This window comes from Sorex araneus, chromosome 4 (genome assembly GCF_027595985.1).
Source record: "Sorex araneus isolate mSorAra2 chromosome 4, mSorAra2.pri, whole genome shotgun sequence".
NCBI classification, from domain to species: Eukaryota; Metazoa; Chordata; class Mammalia; order Eulipotyphla; family Soricidae; genus Sorex; species Sorex araneus.
The window spans coordinates 50,911,771-50,931,407 of record NC_073305.1 but is presented as its reverse complement, the minus strand read 5'-3'; the positions used below and the strand labels follow the sequence as shown (position 1 = coordinate 50,931,407).

The window sequence follows — 19,637 nt, the reverse complement described above, 5'->3', positions numbered from 1 at the left end:
TTATATTACATAATTATGAAAGAATCATTAGTATCATAGTATGGGTGTCATAATGTGTTCTAAATTCAACAGAATCATGTGGCTTTTTATAAAGGAGTTTAAGTGGGATTCTCCACATGACTTTTAGATGTCATTCCTGTACAGTGAACATTCTTTCTTCTATCTACCCATGGAAATTGTTCCAGTTTATTTGTAATGATGATCCAGTGGAATCTGTTTTCTTTGGTTTCAGATCCAGTGCTTTGGGAATGCTTACAGGTCTGGGTAGCTTCACATATTGTAATAGTTGAGATCTAATTTCATCTCTTATTTGTGGGAAAAGCTAGAAGCCAAAAGCCAAATATTCAAGCAATAAGCTTGAGAGTCATTTGTAGTCATTGTTCTTTTCTCCTTCAAGTCTACTCAGAATGAATTCCTGGGATTTATTTATTTCTCTTCTCAAATAGTTCAACACTTTAATATTATAGAAGCTTATGTTCTCATCCAAATTATGATTTCCATTGAAGTTTAGTTCAACAAATTTCAGGGTTATATGTAATAAACTTTTCCCATGTAGATGAAATTTTGATTTACTTCTGTAAATATTTTTATAACTGAGAGTGGGGCATCTAAACAATTGTTAAATATTTGTCTAGAATCTGCTTTAGAGCAGTCTCTGCCAGCAACTATTCTTTCCCGGTGTCTGGAATGGGCAACTTGCTCCTTCATTTCTCAGTCTGTGTTCTCAACAATAAAATAATGATAAAATCCAAACAGTGAGGTTATGATTTTAATATACTTTATTTAAAAAGTACACAGTTTTAAATTGGTTTCAATGGATTTCAAGCAGAAGGGACACTGCCCACTTGCAGCCCCATTTCTGATGAAGGATGATTATTATCATGTAGCAAACTCACATTTGCATGACTGGCAAAGTAAAAAGATAACTTTTTTGTCAACATAGTTTTAAGAGTTTATATCACGCACAGTTTAAAATCATGAGATGCTGATGGTTGGACTATATTTCATGTCTCCTATGTCGCACCATATTTTGGTTCACAGTTTATCCATAATTTAGCATGCCAAGAGAACATCTCAGTCAGTGTCACCTTGAGAAGAGCATCAAAAGCAGAGGGAACAGCATGAGGACCAGCTTGGCCTGGAGACTGGATGCACCCCCACACTCCCTTGCATTCTCCTACAGAGAAAGTTAGAGTTGGTTAGGACAGTGGTAGATGGAAGAAGATTTGGAAATATCTATTTTGAGTCCCCAGGTCTGCCTTACCCCCTTCACTATACAGTCTTTAGAAACCTAGAACATGTTAAAAAAATGGAGTTGGGGCTGGAACAATAGCACAGCAGGTAGGGCGTTTGCCTTGCCCGCGGCCAACCCGGGTTCGAATCCCAGCATCTCATATGGTCCCTTGAGCACCACCAGGAGTAATTCCTGAGTGTAGAACCAGGAGGAACCCCTGTGCATCGCCAGGTGTGACCCAAAAAGAGAAAAAAAATGGACTTATCTAAATTTGATGTTGGTGATGAGAAACAGACTTCTATTGTTAAAGCATAAATATACAAAATTATAAATATGAAAGAACATAATATTCAAGAGGAAAGTGAATAGTGTTAGAAATGTCATGATACAAATATTGATTAGGAAAGTAAAATGTTGAGTTTCTAATTATTATGTATAAAGAAAATGGCCTGATCATTTCAGACACTTAGTTTCAGATGGCTTTGAGTGTTTTCTTTCTTTTTGATTTGGGGGGGGGGGGAATTTGTTTCACAAAAATGAAATCATATTATCTGTTTCTGCTATATTCTTTTTATTCACTTACAGAATTCCATTATGTTTAGTCTATTTTATTCAGCTATTATCTTTTGTGAGGATCTTCCAAGCAGTGCTCAGAAGACCTAGAGGACTCTTTCTCCAGTATCAGCCAAAACAACGGGCCAGTGGTTCAATGCATGGGTACCAAAACATTGCTGCTTGGGCCCCACAGTGTCAGGGATCACCCACCCGCTCTGGCAATATTTAGCACCTCTAGTGCTGGACCCAGCAATGCTTGGGGGACTGCATGGTGCCAGGAACAAATTGCAGTCAACCACATGCAAAGCATGAACTTTAACCCCTGTTACTATCTCCCCAGACCCAGTTATTATCTTATTGGTGAGCATTCATTTCTCATTCTTTCTGCTGTGCTACAAAGAATACTGATTATAGGACTTCACCAGTCAATGATATATTCCCCTGCCACTGTGTATGGTAAAGATACCTAGGACTAAGTTGCAGAAATAAGTAGTGTTTTGTCCATAAGTGGTTGCCAGTAGGTAACTTTAAATGTTACCTATATTTTCTGATCCCATAGTAATTTATATATTTTGCGTCCTTGGTTTATATTTTCATAGGGACCATACCTATAAATAGTGACACTCAACCTAATTGTATTGTTTGGGGGCATGGAAATATTCAAGGGCTACCAGAATCACACCCTTAAGTGACCAAGGTCATATATGGTGGTGCTTAGGGTACTGCATGAAATCAGGGATCAAACTCTATAGCTGACGCTATTTTGAAAGCTCTACTTGTTTTATTTTTCTATGTTTGTTCATTTTAGCTCAGACAATAGGGATTTAAATTGTGCAGATACACTATGCATATGTTTTTAATATAATGTTTCTTCACTGTACAATTTGAAGAGTCAGATTTTGATTGATAGAATCCTTGTATGCTGAACTGGTATATACGGAGGGTTATATATAGATATGTATATATAAATATATATGTATATGTATATATATATTTGTATATATACATATACATATATATGGGACTTCAGCATTTATAGATTTTGGTGGTAACAGGAAAAGCTGGAGATATACAAAAACTAATATCCCTTACTACCCAGAATAAGGAACAATAGCAGTTCAATTTTGGGGGAGGAAAAATTTATACATTGCAATAGGTATTTTCATGTTCTGCATCAATGATCATGGGAATGCAAGTCAAAACAACAATGAGAACCACCTAACGCTAGTGAGACTGGCACACATCAAAATGAATAAAACAACCAGTGTTAGTGTGGATGCAGGGAAAATGAAAAATGAAACTTTCATCCACTACTGGTGGGAATGTTGATTGTTTGAACTGTATGAAAAAAAAATGGGTCCTCCTCAAAAGTTTGGGTATTGAGCTTCCATACAACCCAGAAATTTCACTTCTTGGCATCTACTCCAAGGGTCAAAAAACTCTATTTCAGAAAAAAAAATTCCTCCTAACTTCATGATATCACTATTCACAATAGCCAAAATATGGAAGCCACCAGTGTTCAAGAACAAATGACAGAATAGAGGAATCACTCTGCATGAAGTTTGTTAGAAGAGAGATGGGTACAGAATGTATCTCTCTCATGTGTAGAATATAAAAAAGGATAGTAAAGAAACAACAGATGATCAAAAGCAATAGAATCTTAGAACTTGCATACAGAACTGAGACTAGTTATGATGGTGGGGAGATGGCAGGGAGTAGGGTGTGGGAGATTTGGGTGTTAAGCAGAGGACCCAAGATAATGGTGGAGAGAAATGATCATTTTAGTGGCAGGGGGAGGTGTGAGATGTTGGAATAATTTGTGCAAAAAATCTTATCATCAATAGTATTGTATAGTGGTAATTAAAATTAAAAATCATGATTTTTGTTTTCTAAATAAATCTGTGTTTTCTTTAGTCTATTGATTTTGCATATGAAATTCTCTCCAGTCCCTAGGATCTCTTGTGAGATTACTAATTTACATTCTCTACTTCAAATTGAACTTCCATCATATATAAGAATTTCTATTGTGTTCCACTGGCCTCATCTTACTAGGTCTGGAAACAAAGAAAAAATACTATTTAAAAAATGTTTATCATGTATCTAGCTATCAAAGAAAATTATTGTATAAACTCTAAGGAAAGTTTTACTGTAGTGATTAGTTGTCTAAGTATGCAGTTCTACTTTTAATTGAAAGTGGTTTTAGTGTTTCAGACTATTGTTTATATTTGATTTTACACAGGGCTTTTCTTAGAAATGGTCATTGGAATTTACAAAAGGTTCTTGCAGCATATATAGGCATAATATGTTGCTATTGAATTATCCTTTAATAAAAATGCAAACATTCTCCATATATTCCAAATTCTTATTAGTACTATAATGCTTTAAACATCTTTTACAGGATTTAAAATTTTAATAACCTTAAAGTTAGTTGCTATATAGAGGTGAAATTAGTCATCCACTGGCTCTAGTGACATTTTCTTTCTTTCTTTCTTTCTTTCTTTCTTTCTTTCTTTCTTTCTTTCTTTCTTTCTTTCTTTCTTTCTTTCTTTCTTTCTTTCTTTCTTTCTTTCTTTCTTTCTTCCTTCCTTCCTTCCTTCCTTCCTTCCTTCCTTCCTTCCTTCCTTCCATTAATTAATTGATGGAAGGAAGAGAGAGAGAAAGAGAGAGAGAGAGAGAGAGAGAGAGAGAGAGAGAGAGAGAGAGAGAAAGGAAAGTGCCTGCTATAGAGATACTGTGGGGAAGGTGTCAGGAGAGTAACTGGGAACACTGGTGGTGGGAAATGTATACTGGTAGAGGATTCCAGTGCTGTAACACTGTGTAACTAAAACCTGACCATGAACAGCTTTGTAGATCTGTATCTTACCATGATTCAATTTAAAAAATCCATTAATTTATTGAGTACCAACTATTTGCCCAGACACTATCCTGGGCCCTGAGAATATAGTAGTGGATTAAAAAAAATGACAACACCATGGTATTTAACTTACGGGAGAAATTAGGTAAGTAAATAAAATAAAAATATACAGTATACTGTTTAGTTGAGGACTCTGAAAAAAAAAGCACAGGGAGATAGAAACTCTTTACATTTCAGCAAAGCCTACTCACTCATCCTCTTTAAAGGATGTTGAAAATTCCTACTTTCTGGGGGACAGTACTCCCTGTTGAAGAGCCAATAGAACTCTGGTTGTCATCTTCAGGGAAGTTCTTTCTCTTCCCAAGAAGAACATATACATATATTTCACCATATCCTTTAAGGATGGCAAGTCTTTCTACTCATTAGTTAAAGATGAAACAGTTTTCTCCAGTTCAGTTACTCAGAAACGTTGGCAGGATTGTAAGCCTTCTTATTTATAGAGGACCAACACAGAGAGGAAGATCTGACCTAATTTGTATGGATAACCAAGCACTCTCCCCCTTGTTGAGGATTCAGACTCATTTCTTACATGGCAGTTAAATTCAGTACTGAAATGCTCTCTGTGTGACCTCTTAGGCTAACAGCTGTGGAACATACAGGAGAAAATAGTAAGTGTGGCTGGAAACGCAATGTGAAGCAGATCTGCATGTATTCATAAGAAAGCAGGTAGACCCTTGAATTGTAGATTTATGAAGTGGACCCATGAGAGGCAAATAATCCATTAAAATAATCTCCTTTTATTGTTCTGACTACAAATTGTTTCTTCAGTTTGACCTCAGATGGCTTAGACATGAATTTTCTGGTTTCATGGGTAATAATATCTATAGAGCCATGCAAGGCCCAGAGTGAGATGGAAAATTATAGATGTTATAAAATATTCTCTGATGCTAAATATAATGAAACAAAATAAGGGATTAGACAATATACCATGCAAACAAATGTTGGGACATATTCAACAGAAATGGGAATTAAGGAGGTTCTGAAAGTATGGAACAGGACTAGACCATGGGATAATAATGGAGGGACCTTAAAACACCTTGAAGGAACTGGTACAGTTGTGCTTCAACTGTAAAACAATGACTTCTGTAGTATCATACATGATAATACTTCAATAAAAGATATATATATATGTATATATATATATATATATATATATATATCTGAGAATCTTGCCCAGAATCTTGTCCAAGTTATAAATTTGTTCCTGTTTTCTCTTGTCTGCCTATGGAAAGAGAGAGACTTTCATACTCTCATCCACTGTCTTAGTCCATTACAATGATTCCTCCATTCTCTTTCCTATTCCTTAAGTTGGGACCACCACACCCTCCCCCATCACCACCACCGCAAACCCTACTTGTGAAACCATGTTAGGTCATTTAGGGGTAAATAAGAAGGTTGAGGACAGAACTTGACATCTTGGGGCCCGCCAATATCATTCTGCATTCTCTGCCATGACATTGAAGTGAGCCCCAAGTCTGTCCAACTTCTGACAGGTTACCATGTTCTTTGTACATAGCTCTAGTCAATTAAAGCCTGATTGTAAGAATCCTTCCTGATCTTGGTTGTACACTTAAGGATACTCAAAAAATAGTAGTTGTTTAGTCCAACTCCTTTTCTGAGGAGATATAAATCTAACACCCTGATTAGACAAGGGAATTATTCAAGGCCATTAAGGAAATGGAGCTTTCCAGAAGCCAGACCTATCCTTTCCTTCTAGCTTGTGATACTGTGTTGTTGAAAAGTAAAAAGTACAGGTTGGGTGTGACTGAATTGTTTAAGATGAAGGAACTAAGACAACTACTACTAATACTAAAAGTTTAGAGTACTAGTGCTTTGTAAGGAAAGAGGGTCTCAAAATCTCAACTACTTACTTCTCTGACCTATGTCAATCAATTAAATGATCACTTTTTAACTTACGACCTGGGTTGCCATAAAATACAAGTGAAATTTGTGGCTGAACTATATAGAAACTAAAGTTTCCCTGCCTGTGTTCTTATTTATTCCATGAGCTTGAGTTTTTAAATTTGGACTGTTACTAGTATTAAGTTTTATATACAGGAAGAATATAAATAGTTAATATTTCCCTTAAGTTAATTCCACAACTCCATGGATGAGAGTAAAACAAAATTATGAAAGTTAGGGTCTCACTATCTGAGATTTTGACCTCTCTGATAACAATCTAAGGAATTAGAGTAACACAATTGAGTAATGAGCTTTCCTTTCTTTCTTTCTTTCTTTCTTTCTTTCTTTCTTTCTTTCTTTCTTTCTTTCTTTCTTTCTTTCTTTCTTTCTTTCTTTCTTTCTTTTGGTTTTTGCTTTTTGGGTCACACCTGGCGATGCACAGGGGTTACTCCTGGCTCTTCACTCAGGAATTACTCCTGGCGGTGCTCAGGGGACCATATGGGATGCTGGCATTCGAACCCAGGTTGGCCGCATGCAAGGCAAATGCCCTACCCGCTGTGCTATTGCTCCAGCCCCTCTAGTGACATTTTCAAGAGGAGCTATTTTCCCAGTCACATGTGATAATTGATCTAGTTTTCTCCATATTTCAGAGTTGAATTAATTTTTAAATTTGTGTTACTTTTTCTAGCTTTAAAATTATCACATATCACTGAATAATTGAAGGAGATATCTTTTTTCAAAACAGTTGGGTGGAACCATTATGTGAAGACTTTTTAAAATTATATAGTGTGTCAGTATTAATTAAGAGCAGGGTGAAACAATGATCCAGTAGTAATGACTATGTGGTCAAGTGTAGCATAGTTTTTAGATTTGATGATAGTATTGTAGGGGTATTCTATTAATCTATATCTTTGGTTATGTTCACCTCTCTTACACTTCCATTTTCCTCTGGACATCATTTTGGTATAAATGCCCTTATTATTGTGCTTTTTTGTGGGTAGGGAGTTTTGAGATGGTATTTCATCTTCATATGTTGTGACTGCCCATCTGATATTAATATTTTCTGCTTTTGCTTTGTGCACATTAGATTTTTTGGGGTATTTTTTGGTGGTGAGGTTGTTGTAAATGAAAGACTGTCTAAAAACAAGGTGGGGAAATAATTTGAACTACAATTAAAAACATGTAAACCAAGATATTCAGAGTCACTTGTGTACTGTGACAGGCAATGAAATTACAGCATAGTGCACAATAGAGAAGATAGTAAAGAGGCTATTGTACACACATATGTGTGTGCATAGGTGTGTGTGTGTGTGTGTGTGTGTGTGTGTGTGTTTAAGGTTGTCTCAGAGGGCATTGGAATGGGGCGGCACCGGCCCAGTTTCCAATTCACCCTGGCCACAGGAAGTCACAACCTCGACCTGCCCTCAGTGCCATCTTGCCACAACCAGCAGTGAAGAATTGGGCCGTTCTGGAAGGCACCGCCAGCCGGAGATTGCTCAGGACCCCAGACCGGGCCAACAACACCGGGGTGCCAGACAGGGAAGGTACAGCTGGCACGCCTTCCCCAGATGGAGCCCTGGCGACACTGAGCTTCTACTAACATGGCTCCGGTATGCAGGACTGGGACATCTCCAAAACGCATGGCCACAGCAACCTTTCCTGATATACAAAATATATGCTCAGGAATGGCCCCGCCACCCCTGAGCATCCATTATCCCAGAGGAACAGAAACCAATCTCAGAATGCAGTGGCTATGACAGATATACTCCTGGACTTGGAACTAAGCTACAGCCCCGTGCAGCCCTGGGAGAGGAAGGGTTTCTGTCCCTTGGCCTTTTCCCCCCTGGACAGCATGGTGAGCACCACTGTTCAGAAACAACTGGACAGAGAGGTAGGAGTTTGCATTGATGGGACGTGATGCATAGGGAATCTTGAGATGGGGGAGGCAGAACCAGCCCTGCCTCCTACCCAAATGAGACTCCAAGCAGTCACCCATGTACAGCTCCTCCGCTCCTGAACAGCTATGATCCCAGCGCCACAGAAACCAATCTGAGAATGCACCGGCTGCTCACAGAAATACCTCTGGACTTAATACCAGAATTCCAAATCTGGGCGGCCGCTTTAGAGACCGTGCAACATCATATGCTCTTTGTTACCAACAATAGAAAACATACAATCTAATGATGCCATTCCGACAGGTCTGGCTATTGGGGAAAAAACTCTAAATAATGGTAGTGAGTTTCCTGTCAAAAATTGAATGTAATCAAAGTAAGGAAAGAGTAAAGTGAAAATCATCTGCCACACAGGCAGAGGGGGAATGGGAGGCGGGATATACTGGGGTTATTGGTGGTGGAACATGTGCACTGTGAAGGGATGGGTGTTTGATCATTGTATGACTGAGACTCAATCCTAAAAGCCCTGTAACTGTTCTCATGGTGACTCAATTAAAAAATAAATTAATTAATTAAAAAAGGGACAAGGTTGAAACAGCATACAGTCTATTTACAAGTGTATTTATTTTTGAAAGTAGAGTTCCATGAACTTTCCTCTACATATTTATTATTTGCCTGAAAAGACTGGCTTGATCATGATTAAAATTTTAGCTACAGTTCTTTGACCATCGTGAGATTCTCATGGAGAATCTAATGGGAAAAGGGGACAGATAGCAATCCCAGACTTACCTCAGGATGAAATCCATGACACGATTCTGGACGCCGTCTGATCTTCTGGGCCTTTAAACGTTCACACTTAAGAGATTCATTATGTTAACTGTAGTTAAGGCACATTTCCAAGATGCTATTTCTCCTTACTATGCATTTCAGATGTTAAAATATGGTACTAACTCCATTAACGACTTCTCTTTCCAACAGTGGGATAGTATATTTTCCCCTAAAACACATTTCTGGTCTTTTCTTATTATGACCCTCCTTCCCAGTGGCAGCATTAGTGACCAGTTTTACACACAAAAGGATATACCTGATTTCAATGGGTGCCATGGTAATTGGGGCCACAGACTCACAGAGGCAGCTGCTGTCCACCACCACCATAAACAGATTGCTGCTTGGGATTTGCTGGATAACAAAAGACCTATTGGAACAAGAGGCACAGAGACAGTGAGTGGTCATTTACCATCCCTTGAATAAAAAGAGCCGTGAGGAAAGCTTTATCCCTAGGGATAGAATAGGGGAGTAAATGCTCTAATATTTTAAAGAATGTTTTCCAGAGAAGACTATACTATTAAAATAGAATACCAATAAAACCTTCCATAAGACTTATCACTTTTAAATACCAAGCTTTGTCAGGAAGACAATAATATATAAATCCAAAATTCTGGCCAGAGAGGGTTCATAAATTTCACATTAGGAAGACAGGAGTTTTATATGACAAAAGCAAGAGAGTCAACGTCACCTGTCACCTTAATATCCAAGGCATAAGATATTAGGCTTTTCTGAGTATTCTAATACTTTGTGGGGGACTTATTAAGAAGAGAAACAACCCCATTTGGTCTTACCCATTATCTTATGTTGAATAATGCAGGTATGTCTTAGAACACACAAAACATCTGTTTTCCTTTCTATGAATGTCAGTGTCTATTCATCTAACATCCTGTGATTATACTCATTTTTTTTTCACTAATAGCATGCTAAAAAGCAAGACTTGTCTTCAATTCCTACCATATCTGAAACACCTAATCTTAGTTTCTTGTCACTCCTCACAACTAACCCAGCTGGAGTAAAAAATTAAACCTTGCTATCTCACAAAAAAGAAAAAGAAAAAGAAAATTGTCTACCTTACATTCTTCCTATCAACACTAAGTACCTCTTCCAATGCAAGGACATTGTTCTAGAGTTGGTCTCTTTATAATGGATAATGCCTAATGAGCGTAAAAACATCCTACCTGAGATGGTTCATTAGAGAACCAATGATTATCATGTTGCAGGGTTAACAACCTCTCAAAGAAAAATCCAAAACCAAAAGGACACACCCCTCTAAAGAAAAATTAAGTTCTATAAATTCTTAACAATTAAGTCAAATGATTCCATCAGATAATAAATGAAGAGAAAAAATATTAACATAAAATATAAGCTTCAAAGAGAGGAAATATTTTTATTTATTTTAAATTTAGGGTTATAGCAGGTAGGTGCTTGTCTTGCATGCAGCTGATAGATTCTTTTTTTAATTTGAATCACTGTGAGTTATATTCACAAAGTTTTCATGTTTGAGTTTCAGTCATACAATGATCAAACACCCATCCCTCCACCAGTGCACATTTTCCACCACCAATGTTCCCAGTATCCCCCCCCCCACATACATCCCAACCTTTCCCCTGCCTCCATGGCAGACAATTTTCCCCATACTCTCTCTCTCTAATTTTGGGCATTGTGGTTTGTAATACAGATAGAGAGGCTATCACATTTGGTCCTTTATCTACTTTCAGCACACATCTCCCATCCCAAAACACTCTCTCCAACCATCATTGACTTAGTGACCACTTCTCTATTCCAGTCACCTTCTCCCCCAGCTCATAAGGCAGGCTTCCAAATATGGAGCAATGTTCCTGGCCCTGTGTCTACTATGCTTGAGTGTCAGTCTCATATCTCTGGCACTACATATGGTACCTTGAGCCTGCCAGTAGGAAGCCCTAAGAACTGCTGGGTGTGGCCACCAAAGAAAAAAAATAATAAAAATGTCATAAATTTTAAGGGTAATTGCTAAATAGAAATTTTTGAAAGCAAAAATCTGAGAAACCTAAGTCAGCATAGTAATTCACATATGACTTGCATGTGGCTGACCTAAGTTCTATCCCTGGCATGCTATATGGTTCCCCAAGTTCCACCAGGAATGATACCTGAGCACAGAATAGGAGTAAACTCTAAGCACCTCTGAGTGTGCCCTTACACACACACACACACACACACACACACACACACACAATCATGCAAAGGAGAGGAATAGGTTTAGAAACACACAAATATTTAAAGTGAAAAATTTTAATATAATAGCTTGTAAAGAGAATCTCTTGCCCGCACGCCTGGGTGTCTTCCCCAGGGCCCCTCGGAAGGGATGGGCTCCAGCTTCCCTCCCCGCCCCGAGCAGAGCTCCCAGTGGCCAAAGACCTCTGGAACCTAGACACAGCCATGCTCAAGGCCCCTCTCCACAGATTCGGACAGGCCTCACGCATGAAGGTACCGGCAGAGGAACCCAGGTGTGTGTAATCCCATCAGCGGCCAACATCCAGAGACTTAAAAGCAAGCTCCCAGGTTATCTTATAACCTACTTCTCCCTCTGGGAGAAACTAGCAAGCTACTGAGAGTTTCCTGCCCACGTGGGACAGCCTCGCAAGCGACCCATGGTGTATTCATATGCCAAAGCCAGTAACAAGCTGGGTCTCATTCCCCTGACCCTAAAAGAGCCTCCAATGTGGCATCTTTGGGAAGGCTGAGAAGAGAGAGGCTTCTAAAATCTCAGGGCTAGGAAGAATGGAGAGGTTGCTGAGACCGCTATAGAAATTCGATGATCAATGGGATGATGATGATGATGATGATGAATAGCTTGTAGTGAAAAACTATCATATAAATAATTATTATAGTAAATTATAGCATGAGCTCTTATGATAGTATAGAGATACTATCATAAAAATACTATCATAGAAATAGCAAATAACTGATGCTCTTTTAAAATATGGAGTAAAAACAGGATTTAAGAAAAAAGAATATAATATTTTCAAATGCATGACACATTTCAAAGAGCAGAAGCACTAATTACATGCTTTTATATAGTGAGATACAATTAAAAAGCAGAAGCAAAAAAAATATAAACAGTGTGAATTAAGGTTAAAAATATATTCAATTAGTCCTTGAGAATTCAATCACTCAGATTCAGATTAAAACTGTGCTGAATAACTTTGAATACTTTTATTGAGGGAAATAAAAAGAGTGCAAAGAAATAATTAAACTAAGTTTGCAAATTGAGAAGTTGGAAAAATAAGAGCACAAATTTTGCAACAAAGTGCCAGTGCTCCTCTGGTACTCTGGACTAAATATTGATGTCTCCATCCAAAGTCCAGTTAAGAGAGGTAATTATGGCAATATGTTGACCTAGTTTACCTGCCACTACCTGCAGTTTTTTAACATGTATCACAGTTCACATCTCAAGAGAAACAGCACTCTCTATCTCTTACCTCCAAGCACATCCCTAATTTTTAATCCTCCTTTATATAATTTCTAAAATGTTTTATCTATGGACTGGAGTGATAGTACAATGGGTAGGGCGTTTCCCTTGCATGCAGCCAACCTGGGTTTGATTCCTCTGACCCTCTCAGAGAGCCTGGCAACCTACTGAGAGTATCCTGCCGCCTGCAGGGCAGAGTTGGCAAGCTACTCGTGGCGTATTCGATATGCCAAAAACAATAACAAGTCTCACAGTGGAGATGTTACTGGTGCCCGCTTGAGCAAATCGATGAACAATGGGATGGCAGTGCTATAGTTTTATCTATATACGGTCTCTTTTTCCTTACATCTGTCCTCTCATGAATCTGTTCCAAGGCTGTGCTTGCTCCTCACCACTCGTTGAGTAAGGATGCAATGAGCTGGTTGCTTTGCTTCTTCAGTGCCCTACTTACTTGATCATTGTCTGCTTCTATTGGAGCAAGGTGACATCTATAGCTCAAGGTGGCATTTATAACCCTGATTTTGTGTTTGTGTACAAATATTTGTGACACCCAACATTTGTACTTGAATTGGAGCAGTTCCTCAACAAGCAGTTGTCAAATCAATGAGAGAAAGAATTTTAAAGATAAAAGCAAAAGAGTAACATGAATAAAAATGGCAAAGACAATTGAAAACAACACTGGTTTAAAAGAACACTAACATACACCAACTTTAATGCTACTGATTAAGAAAAATGTCATAAAGTCAGATTCATTCCCCCAAATACAGAGGAATTTAAAACATTTTAAGGGATTATGTATATACACATATATATACATATACATATATATCATTGCAAAGAACAGAGCAAACTCATCTTTGTGGATAAAATATAGTTAATTAACATTTGACCAAGTTATTTAAAAAACACACAAGAAGACCAATTCCATAAAAAAAAAATCTGAAATGCTCATTGAGAATTTACCCCCAAGTAAACACTATCAAATCACCAGAATAGATATCACTGTGGTCATAGAAAACCCACAGACCAGCCATTAGAAGTAATAAAAGTACACTCAACAAGCTGACCAATTACATAATCAGCATATAAAACCAAAGCCTCTCCATGACACTGGCAATAACCAATAAAAACACACTTATAAAACAAATAGTCGTTAATGGTATCAATAATCACTATGAAGTATCTAAGAATACATGTTGTGAAATGTTATATTTTACAAGGAAATCACCAACTTTACCAAACTTGATAAGAAAAAAACTAAAAACATTGAGGTAAATACAATGTTTGCAAAAACACCACTTCTATTTTAAAGAAGTTATTTATCCCTTAATTCTTTTTTTAATTCAAAGCAACTGGAAACAAAATCCCTAAAAGACTTTTGATGAAATTTGAGGTCGTAAACATAATACTCAGTCAGAAAGGTAGATACAAAGCAGTCTAGGCAACTCTGAAAATACATGTTTTACCATATGATCATAGCAATAGATACAGAGAAGGCATTTGACAAGATATAGCAACCATTCCTGACAAAAGTTCTCAACAAAATGGGAGTTGAAGGAACTTTCCTCAGTACAATCAAAGCCACCTACCACAAGCTCACAACAAGTACAGTCCTCAATGGGAAAAACTAAAAGCATTTCCTCTAAGATCAGACCTGAAGACCAATGGAATAAAATTGAAATCCTGATACAGGCCTCAAATATATAATCATTTAATCTTTGATAAGGGAGCAAGAAGTATGAAGTGGTGCAAGTAAAGTCTCTTCAACAAGTGGTGCTGGGAAAACTGAGCAGCTACATGTGAAAAAAAAAAAAAAAGATGAAGTCCGACCTCTTTCTAATGCCAGGCACAAAAGTCAGATCAAAATTGATTAAAGATCTCAACATCAGACCTGAATCCATAAGGTACAAGGAAGAAGACATAGGCAAAACCTTCCACGACATTGAAGCCAAAAACATCTCTAAAGATGAAACACCACTGATAAGAAGTGGAAGCAAAGGTAAACTAATGGGACTACACGAAACTAAAATGTTTCTGCAACTCAAAAGGAACTGTGTCTAAGATACAAAGACAGGCCTTGGAATGGGAATAATGATTTACAATACTCATCTGATAAAGAGTTAATATCAAAGTTATAAAAGACACTAGTAGAACTGTACAAGAAAAAAATCTAACCCCATCAAAAAATGGGGAGAAAAAATGAAACTTTCTCAAAGAAGAAATTCAAATAAACAAAAAGCACATGAAATATTGCTCTACATCACTAATCATCAGAGACATGAAAATAAAAACAGTAATGAGATATCACCTTACACCACAGAGACTGGCACACACCTAAAAGAACAAGAGCAAACAGTGTTGGCATGGATGCAGGGAGAAAGGGACTCTCCATTGTTAGTGGGAATGTCAATTGGTACAGCGTTTTTGGAAAACAAATAGACATTCCTCAAAAAGCTAATCTCCCATATGACCCAGCAGTAACACTTCTGGGAATTTACCCTGGTACCAAAAACACACAGTAGAAACATCACCTGCACTTCTACGTTCATTAGTACACTATCCACAATAGCCAGAATCTGGAAATAACCCAAGTGCCTGACAACAGATGACTGGATAAAGAAACTATTGTACATCACACAAAGGAATACTACTCAGCCATTGGGAAAAATTAAGCCATGATATTTGTTTATAAATGGAAGGATATGGAGAATATCATGCTCAGTGAAATGAGTCAGGAGAGGGACAGGTATAGAATGACTGCATTCATTTCTGAGATAGAGATAGATAGATAGATAGATAGATAGATAGATAGATAGATAGATAGATAGATAGATAGATAGATTATGAGACTAATATCCAAGACCATGGTAAACAGGGGCCAGGAGGACTGTTCAATGGTTGGAAGCTTGCCACAAGTCACAAGTGTGTGTGCAGGGTGGGTAGATAGGATAGAGAAGGAACCAACATGGCGATAATAGTTGGATATGATCATTTCAAACAGGAACTAGTGTTGAAAGTAGGTAAAGGGATATGCCTAATACCCTTTCATTAACTGTGTTGCAAACCATAAGGCCCAAAAGTGAGGGAGAGAGAGAGAGAGAGAGAGAGAGAGAGAGAGAGAGAGAGAGAGAGAGAGAGAGAGAGAGAGAAGAAAAGTGCCTTCATAGAGGCAGACAGAGATGGGGCAGGAGGGAAACTGGGACCATTGGTGATGGTAAATATACACTGGTGAAAGGATGATGTTGGAACATTATATGATTGTTATTCAATCATGAACAGCTTTGTAACTGTGTATATCATCGTGATTCATTTTTAAAAAAATTTAAAAAGCAAAGCAAAACAAAACAAAAAAAAACAGTATTTTATAAAAAGAGAAGAGAAAGAAAGGTGTTTATGCTGGGAGGGTAAATCATGTGTCCTAGGAAACCCATGAGATGATTTACAGAAGAGAAAAACATAGGCAAACTATTGATACATAAAATAGTGTTCAATCTCACCAAAAATTATAGAAATATATGGTGTAGCCACTATGGACAACGTGGTGAGACTTTAAAAATTCAAAATCAGGGGGCTGAAAAGATAGTACAGTGGGGAAATTGTCGACCTTGCACCAACAACTAGGGTTCACTCCCTAGAAGCCTCCTAGCAGCCCTAGCTCTGCCAGGAGTGATCCCTAATCACAGAACTAGAAGTAATCTTGAGCACAACTGGATATGACCCTCTCCCTCACCACCAAAAAAAAAAAATAAACCCTCAAAATCAAACTCCCACACGATACAGCAATTCCACTTGGAGCATGTGACTGAAGGGCATGTAATCAGTTGTCTGAAGAAGTGTCTATACCCTCTACTCATTGCTGCAGTATTGGATTCTTGGAGAAGGAACATGGCAAGAGTGGAGGGAAGCTAGTGGAGAAGGACAGACTTGGAATAGTCACAAAAATAACACAGCTTAATCCATTCAGTTACAAAATCTTAAAGTAGAAAAGCTTTAAAAGGAGAAAATATGTTCATGTATCCCTAAAACATAATGAAATGTTATGCTAGGAGTAGAAAGGATTGATATTCTTATTTTAAGAAACAGACAAGCAGGACTTAATGAGGATATGTGAATTCTAGAAGCTATGTGAACCCTGAACTGTGCTCTATAGGCTAAATTATAGGGGTAACTGGGGCAGAGCTGGAGCTTAACCTGCAAGTTGCAGGCCTCCAACCTCAGGCCCATAGGCCACAGATTTCTCTCTGGCATTAAAATTATTAGTGCTCAAACTTCTTATGGAAAAGCCCCAAGTGAGCACTCAATACAAATGCTTAATGACAGCAAGTATAAGATACTATTCTTTTTATTGCACTCAGCCCTACTAGTCGAAGGTTCTCTGCGTGTTCTCCATGAAACCCCATAGCAGTCATCTCTCATTTTTTCCCCTCCAAATCCTGGGAGTAAAAAGTTCTACATGCAGCTATCCTGACACAGAGGAACACAACCCCCTACAAAGGATTTGCCAACGGAAAGATTAACTGCTTTTCCATATTTTAAAGACTTACTGTCTGCTTATTAGCATGGTGATTCCGAGGGATCTGGGCAATGTTAGTTGTACATTTATGTGCACAATGTGTATTTATGGCTTAGGGTGCAGGGTTGAACTTCATAAAACACACCTCCATCCAGCTGGGCCCAGAAGCCATACTGACATCATTGTGCAGAGGAACTGTGCCTGGTGGGTTTCCTGGGGGGAGCCAAAAAAGGCAGGAGGGAAATGTCACAACAGAGAAGCACAGCGGTGATTTCTAAGCAGGGATAGGTCAAAATGTGTGAAATAAATTAGACCCTCGAGGGAAAGAGAGTAGGAAAGAGGGAAGCAATTTTGATGTGTCTGTTGCCGGAACTGAAATAATCCAGTCCTCCTGTCTCCATTCACTGCAGGCTGAGAAAGGACTAGAGGAAAAATAGATGATGTGATTTCAAGACCGTCTCCCCTGACACGCGACTATTGGCTGCCTGCTTTCTACTGAGGGTGACTTTGCTGACCAGATGAGCATAGTGATCATGCTGCTGCCAAATGCTTGCCCTAAACAAACATACATAAGGAGAGGCACACATGGATGAGATTCCCAAAGGAGACACGTTTGGAGAACTTGGTTGCCTTTCATTAATGGTGTATAAGGCTGCCATTTCCCCCACCACAGCACTATGGAGTATAGCCCGGGATGCCTCTAAACACAGCCCACAAAACCCTATTGGCCAAGTATTTCTAGGCGTGGTCGTGGGGCCCCATAAACATTGCTTGGGAGCCACCCCTCTCCTCAAACAGGAAGAAAAACAAAAAGGCTGTGGTTTGAAAATTAAACTGGCCATATGTAGTAGTAGTAGCACTGTCATCCTGTTGTTCATCGATTTGCTCGAGCAGGCATTGTGACTGTTTTTGGCATATTGAATACGCCACGGGTAGCCTGCCAGACTCTGCTATGTGGGCGGGATACTCTTGGTAGCATGCCAGGCTCTCCGAGAGGGACAGAGGAATCAAACCTGGGTCAGCCACATGCAAAGATATAATCTAAAATTGTTCTAGTCTCTCACCTTTAAAGGCCTTCCCTATTTTACTTTATTTCTAGTGTTTTTTTTAGATATTTTCTAGATTTTATTCAAAGATAAATTAAGACACGGAGTAAGTCACAAGGAACTGCCAACAAACTTTGGGCTTGAAGCCTGTTCTGTGTTGTACTATTCCCCGTCAGGGGCTGGTGCATCTCTGTGGATATCCAGTATCACCCGCTTCTCTTCAGAAGCAGGGAGACACCTTCCTATCCCCCAGCATGTACCCAAATTTGTCACACTGATAAGTTGTGAAGAGCAAGTAGTTGAATAATAGCAGTTGAAATGCATACTAGAAATTAAACAATGTAGGGGCCAGAGAGATAGTATAGAGGGTAAGGTACTTGCCTTTATATAGCCAACTCAGGTATGACCCCTAGCACTACATATGGTCTCCCAAGTAACATCAGGAATGATTCCTGAGCACAGAGTTGGGATAAGCTCTGAGCACTGCTGGATTTGGTCTGCAAACCTACATAAATATGTAAATAAATAAATACATAAACAATATGTATGTGAACCAACATAACTCTAGCCAGGCTATGGAGCAGTGTGGTAGCTGTGGAAGGGCACCAAACCTACTCATTTGCACTCCAAACAAGGTAATAGTTAGAATGAATAGCAGTGACTCACTTACTTCTCTCACAAAGGTTCAGGCCCAGAAATTTCACAAGTGAATCATGTTAGCATGTCAAGGCATATGTAGTTCTAAAATGTTTAATCTGTGTCAGAACAGAGAGAAGGAATTATTCCAAATAGCTTTTTGAAGAAGAAGGAGGAGTGGGGGGAAGAAGGAGGGGAGAAAGAGTCGGGGGCGGGAAGAGGAGTAGGAGGTGGATGAGGTGAAGGAGAAGAGAGAAGAAAGAAGAGGAAGAGCAGGATGAGGAAGAGAAAGGGGAAGAAGAAGAAGAAGAAGAAGAAGAAGAAGAAGAAGAAGAAGAAGAAGAAGAAGAAGAAGAAGAAGAAGAAGAAGAAGAAGAAGAAGAAGAAGAAGAAGAAGAAGAAGAAGAAGAAGAAGAAGAAGGAAGGAAGAAAGAAAGAAAGAAAGAAAGAAAGAAAGAAAGAAAGAAAGAAAGAAAGAAAGAAAGAAAGAAAGAAAGAAAGAAAGAAAGAAAGAAGAAAGAAAGAAGAAAGAAAGAAAGAAAGAAAGAAGAGGAAGAAAAAGAGAAAGAAGAGGAAGAAGTTCAATGAAACGCACTAAATATCAGGAGGGCATTGCACTCATACTGCAGCATACCTCTGTAAGGATTAAGCAAGGAATTCTTATTA

At 38.4% G+C, this 19,637-nt stretch overlaps 1 protein-coding gene across 2 annotated transcripts in view; it reads right to left on the bottom strand.

The window, feature by feature from the left end:
• Positions 1-761: 761 nt before the first annotated feature.
• CACNA2D3 (calcium voltage-gated channel auxiliary subunit alpha2delta 3) overlaps positions 762-19,637 on the bottom strand; it is a 999,345-nt gene continuing 980,469 nt past the window's right edge. For both annotated transcript variants that reach the window (XM_055135106.1, XM_055135105.1), the window contains 3 exons: positions 9,580-9,692; positions 9,287-9,369; positions 762-1,177 (listed from right to left, as the gene is read on the bottom strand). In XM_055135106.1, the coding sequence (XP_054991081.1) occupies positions 1,085-1,177; positions 9,287-9,369; positions 9,580-9,692 (289 nt within the window). In that variant the 3' untranslated portion in view covers positions 762-1,084. The remainder of the gene's footprint in view (positions 1,178-9,286; positions 9,370-9,579; positions 9,693-19,637) is intronic.